This window comes from Chrysochloris asiatica, unplaced genomic scaffold, assembly GCF_000296735.1.
Source record: "Chrysochloris asiatica unplaced genomic scaffold, ChrAsi1.0 scaffold00070, whole genome shotgun sequence".
Taxonomy (NCBI): Eukaryota; Metazoa; Chordata; class Mammalia; order Afrosoricida; family Chrysochloridae; genus Chrysochloris; species Chrysochloris asiatica.
Window position 1 is genome coordinate 12,253,169 of NW_006408588.1, and position 17,908 is coordinate 12,271,076.

The 17,908-nt window shown below is 37.3% G+C and overlaps 1 protein-coding gene across 1 annotated transcript in view; it reads right to left on the reverse strand.

Moving 5' to 3' along the window:
* The window catches only part of NRXN3 (neurexin 3), a 1,807,186-nt gene that overhangs the window by 1,522,659 nt on the left and 266,619 nt on the right, over nucleotides 1–17,908 (reverse strand). Inside the window, exons 5-6 of the mRNA XM_006864755.1 lie at nucleotides 9,110–9,313; nucleotides 2,911–2,937 (exon numbers count right to left, since the gene is read on the reverse strand). Coding sequence (XP_006864817.1) covers nucleotides 2,911–2,937; nucleotides 9,110–9,313 — 231 coding nt within the window. The remainder of the gene's footprint in view (nucleotides 1–2,910; nucleotides 2,938–9,109; nucleotides 9,314–17,908) is intronic.

Here is a 17,908-nt window from a genome sequence, read left to right on the forward strand (position 1 = left end):
GCTATGGGCCAGAACCGACTCAATGGCACTTAACAACAACAACTAATAATTCTCAAGATTGAATACAGGAGATATGATAAAATAAAAAATGAAGTACCTTCAAATTCTTACGGTATATGTTAAAGATTTATGTTTATTAGCATTCTTCTGCATCATGTATTATTTAGGTTTCAATATCACTGTCTTACTCAAATCAACAATTAAAACTGACCAAAGAAAAATATTTCCTGTTGGGTTTAAGGCTCTACATGCTCTGCCACTTAGCATGGTCTCGGTCCTAAAGGTCTTAGATTAGTTTAAATACTTCATGCTTTTTTTTCTACTCAACTACATTTTAATCAATAGACACTAAATGATATTTCTTTGATACTCTTTCCAAAATTAACTTCAGCAGGAGAATTCAAAAATATCTTCCAAAATCTATTCTTGACTCTACTTAAAAACTAAATTAAAACCAGTAACACACATTTTCTATACTGTGGTCCAAGCTAAGGATACAACTTTGCTGGCATTATTTCCCAAATTGGTTTTGGGTTCCAAATATATCTTGTGTCAGGTTTAGGAAACCTATGGATATTTGTGTGCTGATGAAGGAGAGTTGATATTTTCCCAGAAAAGAGAACCCTGCAACTTGTCTTTTGATGAAGTTCCATGGATGATCAGCTAGAATTGAATCCAGGAAAAGATGAAGACAGAGGAGTAAATCCCACCTGAAATCCTGATCAAACAACCACCTCACTTCTCTGTTCTCTAGATAAGTCTCTGAAGCCAGAGGATGCTAGATTCAACCTTAGGATGAGAATTTCTACTTTCATTCTCAACTTCTTACTCCTTTCTAGAAATTAATGCAAAAGCAAAGGGATAATTTTTTCAAAGACATGCTATTTTAGAAAAAGAAAAGAAGGGGCAGCAGTAGCCAGATGCAAATGACTATACATTACATGATTCCACCTAAATGATACACCCAGAAAAGGCATTTTCATAGAGAAAGAAACAGATTAGTAGTTGCCTAAGGCAGATGTTGGGAGCAAAGATTAACTGTAAAAAGATGTAAAGGAAATTTTTGCATGATGGAAATGCTCTAAAAGAGGATTGTGTTGATATTTGGGCAAGTCTATATATTTATTTTAAAATATTTAATTGTACACTTACAATGGTTACAATTGTGTTAAGTTAAATTATTCTTCAATAAAGCTCCTTAAAAAGAAACTTCCAGGCTTTAGAGAAAAAAGATATTTAAATGAAGCTTTAGTGATCAAAATAATCATAATAACTTTTTAGTTAATTAGAAATAATGTAAACAGAGTAAAGGAGGACATTGGTTAAAACAACTAGAAGTGATATCAACACATTATTTTAAACAGCGGTTGGTTATGTATATATTTTACAATTTCTTCTTATTTTAGTTTTTGTTAACAAATCTACCTTTGTGAGATATATATATATATATATCTCACAAAGGTAGATTTGAACTTTATTCCAAAATCCAGTATTGTGTTTCCCATCAGGAAAGAAAGCTAAATGATGTAATAAGATAGAATGAACAATTAATGAAAGGATACAGTTTTATTATTTCCTTTTATTTTTCTGAAATTGTTCCTATAGAAAGACTCCAGCAAGGAAAGAACTCAAAAATATGAGATCACACTGAGAATTATATAGGTCTGATTTCTCAACCAATCCCATTTTTTTCTTCCTGGATGCACAGGAAGACTAGATTTCCCAGCATCCCTTGCAAGTACAATGAGATAATGTCTGGCAAATAAACTTTGGTCAGAATAAATAAATGTCATTTCCAGACAAAGCAATAAAACATACTGTCCACTCTTTCAAGCTCTTTCTCTTTTCTCTCTGGACACAGCTGGAAATGAAGAAACTTAAAATGGTGGATAGAGTCAACGAGTGGAAAGAGCCTAGATTTATGAATTTCTTCTTGGAAGAGAGTTGACCAGGAAAGTTGCTCAACTGGTATTGGGCTTTGCCTGAGCAAGACATAAACCTTTCTTTTAAGTCACTGAGATTTTGGGACTATTTATCATAGCTATATATAAATATAATATTTAATATATTAACTATAATAAATATAATATTTATTATATTAACTAATTTACTACAGGACTCAAAGCATATTCTTTCCTTTCTTCTTTTCATCAGCTCAGTGTATGTCTCCCTTCTGCTCATCCATCCTCTGTCTCTTCCTATTTTCCTTCCTTGACAACTCCAATTAATGTTACTGTTTGGACATGAAATGCCCAAATAGTATTCAGGCTGCAGGTCATGAAGTCTTTTCTTCAAGAACAGGGATATCTGAATAGAATTAGATGAACATAATACGTAGCAGTTCTTCATTCTGAAGAACTAAAGTACCTCTTATATCTTTGGTTAAAATGTTGAATCATCACCCACAGCAGTTTTTGCCCATCCTCCTGGAAGAGATAAATACCAATGAAGAAATATCTGAGTTGGCAGCCACCTTTTGGATCATGAACTTTGTGTTTATTATCTGAAGTTTTTGGTAGTAGAGAAGTGCATGCTGGTTGCTCTAAAACGTTTAGCCCACTTCTGAGGATTATTTCCCAAACACAACAAATGACCATTTAAATTCATTTTCAAGTTATTTGTACTCTAGGTACATTTTCCTCCTTTCTGCATAAATAGCAAATACAAGGAAAGAAGAGAGGATCTGCCCCAATTCTAAATCAACACCCCCAGCCATAATCAACCTTTTACCATGACCCCACCCTTCTTCTTGTCAACCCCAGCTACCCCCACTCCACAATAAAAAAATAAAAGAATTCAAATAAAAAACAGCTCATAAAACAGTAAATAAAATAAAGTCAGTTTTTTTTGTTGTTGTTTTGTTTTGGTTTGTTTTTTAAAGAACAAAATGAAACTTGAGGGAAAACTTACTGGAGTTACAGTTTATCCTGATACAGTCTAGATGGGGAAAAATAAATGAAAGATGAAATTGCATCCTTCAAGGTAACAGCTGCAGACATCCAAAAACAATCAGTCCACCCTTCCGGGGACAGACACACGCAAGAAATGTGGCCATTTTATATATATACAGTATGTACAAGTTTAAGGGTGTATATGCACAGTCTATTATTTAGTAAAGTTGGATACATATATATATACAAACACACACATATATATACACATATGTATGGAGATATATACTGGTATACATATATATCCACAATAGACACCAAGTAGGCTTTGGACTTTTTTTCCCAACAAAATATCTATTCAATCATGTGAATTATTTCATACATAAACTTTGAAATATTAATTTTGTTAAACTTGGTAAATGAGGCAAAAATTTCCCACCAAATGCAAGTTAAACTCTATATCCCCCTACATCTGATTTTCTTAAAATTTATTTTGAAAAGTAGCATGAAGACAATTTTTGTATTACTATTCAAAAGATACATCACCAGTCTGACACATTGTATCATTTAAAAAAAATAACTGTCCGTGAAGTTTCTCAGTGCAGTATTTAACCCTTTCTCTTTCTCTAAAAATGAACTCCCTCCACCCTCTCCTTAGCTCAGGCCCCAAATGCTATGAAATTTTACAGAGGCAGAAACTGCCATCACCCCTATGGGCAAGGAAAGGGTTAACACCACCTGGACATCTCCTGTCATAAAATGGCCACTTGCAAACAGCTAACCGCACAAACACCCATCCCAGATTTTAGAGAGGTGGGGTTGAATATAGAATAAAGGGAGTTTTAGGGTGCTATCACAATTGGGTTCTCTGATTGCTATTGTTTCAAAGGCTCCCGGACCAACCCACCCACGAAGCCCATCTTCGTCTTCCTGCCGGAATGCTCAGACTGAATCAAGTGCCTAAAGCATTCAGGGAAAAGGCGAGACAGGCACGTGTGGAGGTGGCCTCAGGCACCTTTGACAAGACTACCTATTTTACTCTGTGATTCTGCATCTTAAGGAGAGAGTTAAATTATATATATCTCTATATATACAATTATTTTTTCCCCCAATGGGTAAGAGAAGGGAGAAAAGGGTGGCTAATTTTTCAATGCTGGTAACTAGAAAGTTCTGCTATGCCAGAGACCAGAGTATCTATAATGTTATTAATATCTATTCGAGAGTATTGGGCACACACTCTGACAGTTCTTAACTACACTCAATGGGCATGTGGAGGGGAAATGGACAGAAATGGTTAGAAATACTCATTAATTGTTTGTTACCAAGCCGTCCTGATGAACCTATGGTTGGCTTATAATGGAGGAAATTATAATACGTTTTGTTTGTTTTGTGAAACATTAAAATGTAGAAGCAAGATTATAAAGAAGAATAAGAAAGTTAAAGAGGAAAAAATACAGCAATAAACTATGTTTTTCTTCAACCCAATGGTGTTTTGAGGGCTTGCCTAGGTCACAATGCCACCATTTGAATTTTCCCATGGAAGTCATTTTAAGCCAGCATATAAAAAAGAAAGCAGTGGCAAATGGCAGGGCAGAATGAACCCACAGAGGAGCAATTTATATACCCAGTCATTTCTGAGGGTGGAAGCAGGACATTTATTTGTTCCCCAGAAGAACGTCTCTTGAGAAAAATCTGGGTTTGGTTTCGTGCGGTTAGGTTTGTCATGTGTCGTCAACCGCAACAGAAAAGTGGGAGCAAACAGTCCTGGAGCAACTCGTACGATCACCAGACAGAGGAGGCCATGCCCCTGGTAAGGACTGGGGAAAGGAAGGGTAGGTAGGGAAGAAAAGGTAGGAGCTTCAACTCTTGTTCACACCTACCATCACCCAAAGCTGGGGAATGTACCTCTTGGCTCACTACAGAGAGACAGGAAACAGGTGTGCGCATGTATAAAAGGGAAGGAAAGAGAAAGTGTGGGCATAAAGCAACAATCCTGAGAACTATAAACATGGAGTGGTTTTCTTTGGTCTCTATGGAGCTGAGGATTTTATTATTCGATAGGGGGGATAGGAGTTGTGTTTACTTGTCGTTCTCAGTTCATCCAAATAGCTTCATGTAAAGTGAATGTTGTCTATAAATCAATGTGAAGAGTTGGAACTTTCAAGATGGCAAGAGAATTTGGTCAGTTTAAGTCATCAAGTAGATAAACATTTGATTACTTCATCAGATACATGAGTGAATTGAGGTACAAATCTATCCAACTCCCTGAAAAGATAGTCTTGATAGTAAGATTTATTTTTTAAAAAGAAACATGATTCAGGGTAATTGGCTTGGGAAGGTAATTAATTCCATTTAGATCTAACTTTAGTAGCCAAAGTTTCACTCTGCCTGAAAAAAAACAGCTTCCTGTGTCTCATGATGGTATTTGAAGCTTACATGTTGTTAGTCCTGCTTTATTTAGTTTTATCTTATTGTATCAGCCAGGAGAGACAACTATTTTCCATGTTCATGAACTTTGAGTTAAACATGGATGAGTGAATGACTTTAGGAGTTCTGTGTCTTCAGTGATGCATACAATAAACAGGAGAATACAAGTCCATGTTTCCAGAGAGAGAATACTTGGAGAACTCAAATGCAATCAGCTAAATTGCAAGATACCCCTTCAGAGCCTTCTGCCATTGATGAAGGGTTCCCAGTATTCTTTTGCTGAGGATTCTAAAGGGCCACAATTAAAGCTGTACCAATATTTGCTGACTTTCTTTCAGGTAGCTCAATTTTTTAAAGGACAGCTATGTGCAAACAGTTCAAAGTCATTGATATGGTCACATCATTGATACAATGTTGACCTGTTGAGGTAACATAAAACCCACACTGAGTTACTTCGAGTTCTAACCAGGGCTTCTAGGTCTAGCTCTGCTGCCAACTTTCTGTGTGATCTTTGCAGTCACGTATTTCATTGTTTCACAATCTACAGAAGTAAGCATAAAGATGTTTTCTTGCCTTATCTCCCCCAAATAATTGAAATTGAAATTAGACAAAGTGTTTTTAATCTTTAAGTAGCCTGTAATAATTAAAATTCTATTCTCGTCTGTTTATATCTAAAAAATTTAAATATGTAGATCAATAGCAAATCTCATAACCTTTTAAGTATCACGTAAAGGAGCTCTGGTAGCGTAGTGGTTACGAATCGGGCTGCGAACCTTAAGGTCAGCGGTTCGAAACTACCAGCTGCTCCGCGGGAGAAAGATGAGGCTTTCTACTCCCGTAAAGATTTACACCCTCGGAAACCCTATACAGGGTCGCTATGGGTCGGAACCGACTCGATGGCACTTAACAACAACAACAACAACATTTCCCATGCCTTTGACTACTACATAGAGCTGCTTTCAGAAAGTAAAGTTCTTGGAAAAGCCTAGTTAGTCCCTTTGACTCTTAGAAAATATGCTACATTAGAGAAATTTAAAGTAGATTTCTCATATCATGAGCTTATATGTATGGCCAGTGAAAAATAAATTGGAATATCAATTGTGTTGTGTGTCAGAAAAAAGGCCAACTTGAAGAGTGAGCGAAGTAATAGTTTCACATTAGTTCTTGGGTAATGCACGTGAATGTCTCACAAGGACAACAAACACATGTATGGCGGTGGGAAGTGATACAAGGGGGCTTCAAACATTCTTAGAGAAATTCCATTATCTTTGAATTTTGCTTCTTCATGGACTTTTGGAAACATTCTCATCTTTGAAGGAGCTGGAAGAAGAATCTTTGAATAAAGTATGAACCTGAGAATTTAAGTGTTCCATGTCAGGTTTGAAGGAAAAAACCAAATTCACACAAGTAATTATGGAAAAGCATCCTGAATGAGCACCACGCTCTGAAGAGAAGGGGTCGATTTTGCCTATAAAATATCCATTTATAAGGTGTGAGATTGATGTCATGCACAAAGGAGACAAAAAAACAAAAGTAAAGGTTTTTGGAAAAGCACATCTCCTTGATTTTCACCAGGATTTAAATTTTAAAAAGAATGCTTCTAGGAATACACATGGGATCTGTGAGTCAGTCTGAGTGTGTGAGTCACTCTGTGTGTGTTTGGGGTGGGGGAAAGAACCTGCTCATCTTTCTCTTCATCCCTTTTACCCAATCCCAATTTTCTTCCTCAGTGAGACCTGACACCCGTCTAATCTTCACAAAACAGTATCTAATAAAGAGAAGAAAAGTCTGTTTAAGTACACAATGTTCACTTCCCCAGGACCACTCGGGACTGAATCATTCTTTTATCTAACTGTTTCCTCTCTGTCTTATAGAGACAGAGTTAAAAACGGTCCTCACCTTTTTTCTTGTTGTTTTTCTCGTGTATGAGCTAGTTAGGGGTTTGTGCTTGCTTTTTAGTGTTTTTGTTTTTCCAGAAAAGTAGACAATTAACTACTGGTTGTTGGTTTGAGGTAATACATGCTTTTCTTGGTTTGTTTGATGGGGAGGCTGGTGTGGGGAAGGGAAGGTGGGAGGGATAGGGTATGCCGGCCTCTGCAGGCTGATCAGTACACTCTGTTCTCAAGGCTGTTTGCTGTGCGGGCCGCAGGCTTTGGGCCTTTGAAGGGTTGAATACCATCTTTTGATTTACCATGGTTGATGATGGGGAGGACTTGGAAACTCAAGAAAACAGAAAACGATCCAGCAAAGGTGAAAAACAAAATGCCAAATAACCAAACAGACACACACACATACACTCACAAACAAAAGACAAACCAAGAGACACATTGACAACAGAAAACAAATGATGCTTGACAAGAAAAACAGGGGCATGGTGCTAGAAAAGCTGCAAACTGGACGAAGGAAAGAAAAAGACATACTTAAACAAGCCACGGCTCAAAACAGTCTGTGTCCCACAGGTTTTAAGATTAGAGCACTAGTATTTTCAAGTTGACCAGCTGACTTGAGAACAGATAAGCCTGGCCTTCCTAATACGCCATCCAGGTATTTGTATGTTCTTGCATCTAGTTCATTTGTCCGTTGTGTCTTCTCCATGCCTGTGAAAAGCTATTCCATCCAAAAGTATCCAACATACCCAAACAAATTCAAAAGCTTAGAAAGTCTGGGCTCAGCTTGTCTGTCAACACTGGGCACTGACCTCATGATGCCCAGAGATGGCCAAAAACTCTTTCTGATGAGTAGAAACAGCAGAATTAAAGAGTTTTTTGGGTTTTTTTTTTTTTTTGAGTGTGTGTGGATTTTGTTCTCTGACAAACACCAAGAGGCCCCTATTCTCTAGAAATGGCTCATTAGAATTCAATAATGAGGGTCTATAGCAAGAAATAACATGAGGCCATGAGAAGGATAATTTTCAAAGTATCTATCTGTTATAGGTAATGATAGTGAAAGAACAGATCTACTCCCAATATGAAGCTATAAATTTGAAGTTGCCATAATAGTTTAATATCAAGGAAAATGGATATGTGCTATAGGATCAGAAGAAAGTATCTGACAAGTAAAAGTATGAAGTTAATAATCTTTCCACATAGGGTTCCTGGCTGATGGGCAAGAGTATCAGGAAGGAAGATGGGGTGCATAGCAGAAGCAACATTTTCCTTCCATACGTCAGATACTCTCAATTTATGAAATTATTTCTTCAATGAGACAACATTGGAGATAATCTGACTTGCTTTCTCCACTAGGAGAAAGGATGAGGCACTACAGTACCATTGAGTCACCATAATTCCTCATTTTAATAGTCATTGTGAAGCCAGAAATAATACATTTCCCATTACCTACATGGTTGCTTACTTCTCTCCAATCATGCCCTCCCCATTTTGCCTCCCTTTTATACCCTGTTCCTACTTTCATCATTGACTGTTTTGAGTGGCGACCAAGGAGTTGAACTTAATGGGAATGTGTTTGATCAAAAGATGGACCAAAGTAGCGTGTTTTACACAAAGCTAAACGGTTCCAAAAAACCAAGAAAGGAAACTTAGAAAACAAATAATCTAGTAAAGAAACCATCACTGTCAGAAACCAGATATTGACATAAAAACCTCATGCAGAATCAAGGCGAAAGAGGTGTTTGTTACTATTGGGTTTTATCCTTGGTCTATTAAACAAGAGATGAGCAGCTAACTTTCAAGAAACAAACAAACAAAATAATTCAATCAAACCAACCAATGAAAATCAGAAAAGAAAAGGAAGACAAGCCCAAACATAATGGCAGAGGGTACTTCATACGATACCTAAGTTAACCATGAGCTTGACGCGTCCACCATCCAGCTCCAGACGCAGGGTGTCAGCAGAGTCCCTGGAGGTAGTAGCTACCAGCAGCCCATAAGCCCGCTGGGACATAAAGCGGAAGGACACATCTTCTGCCTCAGTGTGCATGACCATGGGCATGATGATCTTCATGTACATGCTGCCATCATAGCTCAAGATCGAGGCCTCTGCCAAAATAGAATGGAGGAGATATTAGGACACAGGATATTCAGTTCCCAAATACCCCTTTTTGACTGGAGAAAATATACAAGAGTGGAGAAGACAGCACACGTATCGTCAGGTAACTTACATAGTTAAGCCTGTACACTTAACTCTTCTGCCAAACTATCTTCCAAAGCACATCCGTAATGTTGCATGGCATAGTGAGTGATTCAGTTTGTGAGTATGTTTTTGCAGACATATGCCATTACTTAAAGTTGTATACTCTTTTTTTTTTTTTTTAAGTTTTTATTGTGAATTGAGTGATAGTTTATATGGGAGAACATCAGGTTTACACTCATCCTATCGTATTTTGCTTCACTGCAACGATTACAATCCCCTCCATGTATCATCATTCATCGGTATTTGCTGCTATTCCTTTTTTTTTTTGGATGTATACAAAACACTCAGGAATATGCAATCACTCAAACCCTCAAAGGGCATACCCTGCAAGCCTTCCCCCCAGCCACCAGCACACAGCCCCTCTCCCTCCATGAGTCTCGAGTCCCCAGCTGCATCTTTCAACATTATCATTTCTACCTCCATCTCTGGGGTCATGGCTTTTCAGAATACCACACTCTGCTCCCGCTCTTCTCCCTTTATGGTCCCAGGGTCCTCCGCTCCTGGACTGCAAGATCAACCACTCCCATCTTTTGTTACAAAATGTCTACCTTCACAATTACAACAATCTTCCTGGTGTGGCACTTTTGGTTAATGCGCCAGACTGCAAAGCCATTTGAACTGCAAGGCTGGCAGTTCAAGCTCACCAGCTGCTCCTCGGAAACCCTATACAGGGTCGCTATGGGTCGGAACCAACTCGACAGCACTTCACAACAACAACAACATGTTGTAAATACAACAAAAGTGCATAAGACAAAACTTGGAATCCCGCTGAGTACTTTATGAAGAATAGGAGGAAAGCAGAAATTTATATGCATCATGACAAGCAAATAGGTATCTGCCAAAGGACAAATATCTAAAGGAAGAGAAGAATAGAAACAGCCTGCTACGGCCAGACACTGTGAGAATTTGATTGCTCTATTCAAAGCAATGATACCACTGAGGAATGCAGTAGCTGTTACGTGCACTAGAATCAGTTCTGATTCATAGTGACCCTGCATAGGATTTCCAAGGAGCAACTGGTAGGTTAGAACCACCGACCTTGTGGTTTGCAGTCCAGGGCTTATCCTGCAGCCTCTCTCACACCAGGACCTAATAGCCTTCTCTTTACCTAAGAAGCTCTTTATTAGAAATGAAGAATAATGACTTTTTTTTTTAAATAAAATGTTCTATTTTATTTTAAAGTATATGTGTTTATTCCTCTTTTAAAAAGAACTAGAGAAAAAAGTAAGAAAAACCTCTCTGAATATTAAAACACAAGGGAAAATAACATTATTAGATTGGCATTTGTATATTTGATTCATTTCCTCCTATGTTCTCTGCATTGGTGAGATTATTCTCACGGTTATAATCTAATATTAATTCATTCCACACATACAAGGGATTTCAACAAATTTATGGAAATTTTCCATTATTTTAATTATATTTTGTTGTTGAAGTTTTTATTGTGAATTGAGTGATAGTTTACATGGGAGAACATCATTTCATTGCAATGATTACAATCTCCTCTGTGCATCATCATTCAACAGTATTTGTTTCTAGTCCCTCTGTTTGTTTGCTGTTGTTGTTGTTGTTTTTGTGTGTGTGTTTGGGGGGGCGGGGGGATGGACACAAAAACACTCAGGAATGTATAATCATTTAAATAACCAAAGGACCCATTCTGCAAGCCTGTCTCCTTGGCTATCAGCACTTGGCTGCCAGCACACAGCCTTTCTCTTTCCATGAGTCTAAAGTCCTCATCTGCTCTCTCTCTCTCTCTCCATGCCCTCATCTCTGTCTCCATCTCTGGTGTCGCTGCTTCTCTGGATAGAGTCCCACATTTTGCTCATGCTCTTCTCCCTTGATGGGCCTAGGGTCCTCTGTTCCCAGGCTGTATGATTACCTACTCCCCACTTTTTGCTTCAAAACTTCTACATTTACAGTTGTTATCATGACTAATTGCAATGGTCACAATTACTCACTATTGAATCATAAGAATCTTATACCCATCTCCTTTCACCAGACCCATCTAGACATGATGAAAACTATTTAGTGGGGAAGAACATTGACTTTTATTTGATACTTTTTCTAATCCAAGCACTTTGGTTAGGAGTTTCCCCCATAGGTTTTCTCATTGTATGTGAAGATGTGGGTCTATTATTCTGACTTTCTCACAAGAAGACTTAGGCTCTTAGAGGGGGAAGTAGTGTCCAAGAGTCACATGAATTGGGTTCTAACCCAGTATGTTCAACATTAAGTCCAATGCCTATCCTATAAAACCATACTAACTAAAATGTGAATATGTCTATTCATTTGGCAAGTATGTGTAATGAACACAGGAAGAGAATAGCACTCACATCCCCATGAAGCCAGCAAATCACTGAACTCATTATTTAGTATTCACTGGTGGCAAATAGTTGCAACACCAAACATGTGTTAAATAGTTGCTACCTATATGGGGTCCTGGTGTGGTGTTGCAGGATAATGCGCTGGACCACAAGGCCAGTTTGAACTACAAGGTCAGTGATTTAAACACATCAGACATTCTTCAGAAACTCTATGCTAGGTCACTATGGGTCAAAACCAACTAGTGGTTACTAACAACAATAACAACACCTATATGTGCTGTAGACGCCAAAAAGGTGCAACCAACAAGGTTCTTGTTTGAAGGGAGGAATGCTATGCAAATAATAGGAATAGACTATAAAAAGTGATCAGCACAGGAAATATAGATGATAAAACCAATGACCTTCTGAGGAGCATCTATAAGGGTATAAGTAAGTAGATAGGTAGAGTCTCAGATGTTCTGAAGGGTAGGTGGAATCTTTACTGGAAGAAGTGAAGGTCTTGGAATTGACAAGTAAAGCAAAATATAACTGTACATACAGAAATAAATGAAAGAAAGGATAGTGATGTGCAGATAATAATGAATTACTCAATTTACCTTGAAGCATCAGACACATTTTGGAATGTAGTTACACAAAAGTAGTTTAAGATTAGAATAAAATCAGTGATTTTGATAGATACTTGAGAATAAATAAATGGGTTTAGGTTAAAAAGTACCAACAATAAACTAATTTGTGCATGTTGTGTGCCAGGCCCTCTTCTAAATGCCAAGGACATGCAGCGAAAGAGAAAAGCATTTCTGCCCTCACGTATAAAGACAATTACAACAAAAAGAGAGTACAAGCAGGCACACTTCTTAGAAGTTTCCCCAAATAATCTGTGCCATCATTATCCTCCTATCCTACTTACACAACTTATAAAAGTCCTCTAAAGGCAATATTAATACACTTAATTTTATTCCTGGAAAGCAACTATCACTGGGGGCTGGGGGTAGGGAACAAACATGATGTGCTAACAGCTGTACATTATAATTTGCAAACCCTAAGAAAATCACAGTTATATAACAGTTGCAGACATCATTGCAATGAAAGATCTGTTCTTTGTTGTTGTTGTTAAGTGCTGTCCAGTCGGTTATGACCCATAGCGATGCTGTATAGGGTTTCTGAGGTGACCTTGAACCACCAACATTACGGTTTGAACTGACTTTGCAGTCCAGCACATTAATCCATAAAACCCACAATGTCTAGTCTCTCTGAATATCCATTCTAAGACAGGATCTAATATTAGATCCTGAAGATCTAGTCTTAGATGGAATCTAATCTTAGACTCTGAAGATCTATTCTTAGGTGGAATCTAATTTTAGATTCTGAAGATCTATTCTAAGATCAGATCTAATCTTAGATTCTAAAGAGTTATTCTTAGATGGAATCGAACCTTAGGCTCTGAAGATCTATTCTTAGACAGGAAGCATAATATTAGTTTAACACATACTCCACATGGGAAGGAAACAATTTTATCTTCCAGCGAAATGGGACTAAAAGAAGACCAATTGGGACAATTAAAATATATTAAGAATTTACTATTTGCCTGATGCTAAGACTTTAGAGGCATTATTATTTAATCCTTACAAGACTATCATGAGGTAGACAATAAGAAGGAAGCCTGGTGGCAGAGAGGTTAAGCACTAGGCTGCTAAATGAAAGGTGACTGATTTGAACTCCCCCCCTCCCCCAGCCACTGTGCAGAGAAAGATGTGGCAGTCAGCTTCAGTAAAGATTGAACGTTTTAGAAATCCCCTGAGACAGTTCTGCTATGCCATATAAAGTCAGAATCAGATTCAACTAGACAGCAGCATGTTTTCCTTCTCTCTCTCTCTTTTTTAAAAGTAATATAAGGCAGAAGGAAAACTTGAATGCAGCAGTCTGATTCTAAGCCTGTATACTTAACTATTCTGTCAAACTGTCTTGTCATAGAACTGTGACCATACCTAGATTTCTAATTACCCAAATCACATTCATAATGCTACATGGTACAACGAGTGCTTCTGTTTGTGAATGTGTTTCTGCAGACATACATTACTTAAAGTTGTACACTATTTTAAAATATGAAAAATACATAAACATAGATAATATATACATTTATCTCTAATATACTGTTATAAGTACATACATTGCTCTCAAAGTGTGTTTGTGGAATTATAAACACCATTAATCATTACTCGGCCCAAGTGAAACCTGAAGCATGATGCTGTTTGGAAAGAAGTACAGTTGGAGTGCTCCTTAGAAGTGAGAATGATGACACATCCTTCCAAGTACTTTAGACACATTGTCAAGTGGGAGAAGCCCTGGGAGAAGGATATTGTGCTTGCAAAAGTAGAGGGTCAGCAAAAGAGGAAGGCCTTTCAATGAGATGATGGACACAGTGGCTGCAACAATGGGCTCAAACAACCACACCTGTGAGGAGAGTGCAGGCCCACACAAAGGCCCTGTATAGAACAGAACAATTCTACTCTACACAGGGTCTTTATGAGTCACAGTTGATGCAATGGCACCTAACAACGATAACAATATGGACCATCTACTGCACATGTTCATATATACTTACATGCTTTTTGTATTTTAGGACATTTTTTTAGGATATTAGAAAATTCAGTAAGCCAAGAAACAGGTTTTCAGATGTATTCAACTTCATTGCATTCCAAGATGAATGACTGTTTTTCTGTCTTTGGGTATGTGTACTGCAAAAATCTATGCCTAAAGAAGTATATTTCTTGTGTGTTGATATTAGTAAAACTAGAGAATAAGAATCAGGTGTGAAGATGGTTAAATATTTGAAGGTACAAAGTGAAGTGTATATCTCAATGTGTCCATTGGTGTGCATTTCTGGGAATGTGTTCTGTCTATTATTAACCTGATACTTTTTAAGGGGAGTGTGATGAAGCAGAAAATTTAATGCAGGAATCTGCTGAAACAAAATCCGTTTCATACATTTATATTAATTTGCTTAAAGACTTCAAACACAAGGAGTGCCATGAACAGGATTATTAATCTAAGAGGGGGAAATGTAATAAAAGAGGAAAGGGATCCATTGTTAAATATATCAGATTGAGCATTTAGACATCATGGGATGTCCACAGAATGGTATTTATATATTGTCATTAAGTGCTATCAAGTCGGTTTTGAGTCATACTGACTTTATATAGGGTTTCCAACAAGTGGTTGGTGGGTTTGAACCACCACCGTTTAAGTTAGCAGTCCAGTGCTTATCCTACAGTGTCACACTAGGACTCCCTACTTATATATGTTGTTGCTAAGTGCCATCAAGTTGATTCCAACCCATAGCGACCCCGTATAGGGTTTCTGAGAAGCAGCTGATGAGCTTGAACTGTCAACCTTGTGGTTCAAACTGACTTTGCAATCCAGCACATTACCCCACAGTGCATTTATATATAGCCTTTTTTGAAAAAATGTGTTTCATAAATAAGTTGCCCCTTTTATCTTCCTTTTCTACCTCCTTTTGACTTGAATGTATTTTTTCTATCACACCATTTAATACCTTTATTTTTAATTTTTAAAAAATTACTTTTACTGATGATGCATGGAGGGGATTGGAACCATGGCAATGAAACGATATATGGTGTAATGAATGTGAAACTAAAGTTCTCTCATGTAAAATATCATGAAATTCACAATAAAACATGAAAAAAATTACTTTTACTGATTATTCTGGGACTTACATTATACATCTCAGTTTATTAGAATCCACTTCACATTTAAACTAATTGGACTGCAGTAAAAATATTGAAAGTTTATACACATATAACTCCCTTCTTCCCTTTTGCGCTATAATGCTATTCATATTCTATCTATATGTTACACACTGAAAAATATATTGTTATTGAGTTGCTTTCTATAATCTTACACCTTTTAAAGAATCTACGAGAAGATAGAATAGATCAAACATATTCATAGGGTTGTTTTTATTATTATTAACATTATTTGACATTTCTGACTCTTCGTTTTTTTCCTCTGTGGAGTTGAGGTACTTTCTGGTATCATTTTCCTTCTCCAATTGAGCTCCATTCATTTGTGCTGCTGTTGCCAAATATGTTACAATTCTATATTCTATAGGCCCATGAATGCAATTTTACAGCTATTACATTATGCAATTGCTGTTTTAAATCAGTTAAGAGAAGGAAAAGAAATATATAATTATATTGTCATTTATCATTACCTACATACTTTCTTTTACTGCAGCTATTTGTGAGTTGTTTTTATTATGTGGATTCAAATTACTTCCTGCTGTTACTGCTTTTCATTCTGAACAACTTCTCTTAATATTTCTTGTGAGGCAAATCTGCTAGTATCAATTGTCTTCAGTTATTGATTATCCTGGGAATGTCTATTATACATGGATTTTTGGAAGGTAGCTTTGTTCATATGTATGTGTAAGCTGCACAATGAATAAGGAAGACAAGAAGAATCTTCGTCTTTGAATTATGGTTTTGGCAAATACTACTGAAGAAAGAACAATTCTGGGTTTTGGAAGTACACCAAGAGTACTCTTTGGAACTGAGGATGCCGAGACTTCTTATATATGTTGTGCATGTGATCAGGAGGGACCAGTCCCAGGAGAAGAACATTATGCTGGTAAAGTAGAGGGTCAATGAAAAATAGGAAAACCCTCAATAGGATGGGCAGTCATGGTGTCAGCAACACTGGGTTCAAATATAGCAACAATTATTAGGATGGTGTAGGCCTGGGCGGTGTTTGGTTCTGTTGTACATAAGGTCACATTGAGTTGGAACAAGTTTAACAGCATCAAGTACAACAATAGGTTGGCTGGATATAGAATTCTTGGTTAACAATTATTTTTCTTTCAGGACTTTGAATATGTTGTCCTCTGGCTTTGACCTCCACTGATTCTGAAGAGAAGACCTCACTTGGTATTACTGTGGTTCCCTTGCTTGCTTTCCAATGCTTTTTATTTTAGGCTTTAGCATTGACTATCATGTGTCTAGATGTGTATCTCTTAGCATTTATCCTACTTACAGGCATTGAGGACTCCTGGTGTGGCGCTGTACAATAAGCATTGGACTGTGAGCCAAAACATTGGTGATTCAAATCCACCAGCTGCTCCTCAGACAGCACTTAACAAGTCACTGAGGCTTTTGAATGTGTAAATTAATGATTATCATGATATTTGTGATGCTGCAGTCACTATATCTTTGAATAGATTTTGAGTTCCTTTCTCAAATATATATATATAAAACAGGATTATTAGAAGTGAAAAGATAGTAGTGTGGTGGTGGTTGTGAGCTGTTGAGTTGGTTCTAATAGTGACACTGCATAGGGTTTCAAAGACTGTAAATCTTTATGGGAGCAGAAGGTGTCAAGAAGCAGCTGGTGGACTTGAACTGCTGACTTTGCAGTTAGTAACCCAACTCGTAACCCACTATACCACATACATTGGCGCACTTAATAATGTCCCACATTTCTTTGAAGTTCTGTTGATATATTTCTTTCCCTTTCTGTTCTACAGAGGAAATGATCTCTGTGTAACTGTCTTCATGTTTGCTGATGTTTTCATTAACCAGGTCAAATCTGCTATTGAGTACCTCTAGTAAAATTTTCATTTTGGCTACTTTATTTTTGAACTCCAAAATCCATTTGATTTTAGATTTTGCTTTGTTTTAACTAATTTCTGTCTCTTTGTTAATCTTCTCTATTTGGAATCCTGGGATGGTGCTATAGGATAAACCCTGAACTGCTAACCACATGCTCAGCAGTTTACCCCCACCCCTATACATGGTCACTGTGAGTTAGAATTAACTCAAAAGCACTTAACAACAACAACACAACATTTAATAAGTCATTGATGAGGCACCCCACCTGGTTAAAGAATGCATGCCAAGGATTTCTGATCATTTCATCATGGAAACTTCTTTTTTGATTCTCAGTCCCTTTCCTACTCTTAAACCAAAGGTAGGAAAGGATAAAAATATCTACTTTCTATGTAAGAAGATAAGGAGCTCTGGTAGCGTAGTGGTTACGAATCAGGCTGTGAACCTTAAGGTCAGCGGTTCGAAACTACCAGCTGCTCCGCGGGAGAAAGATCAG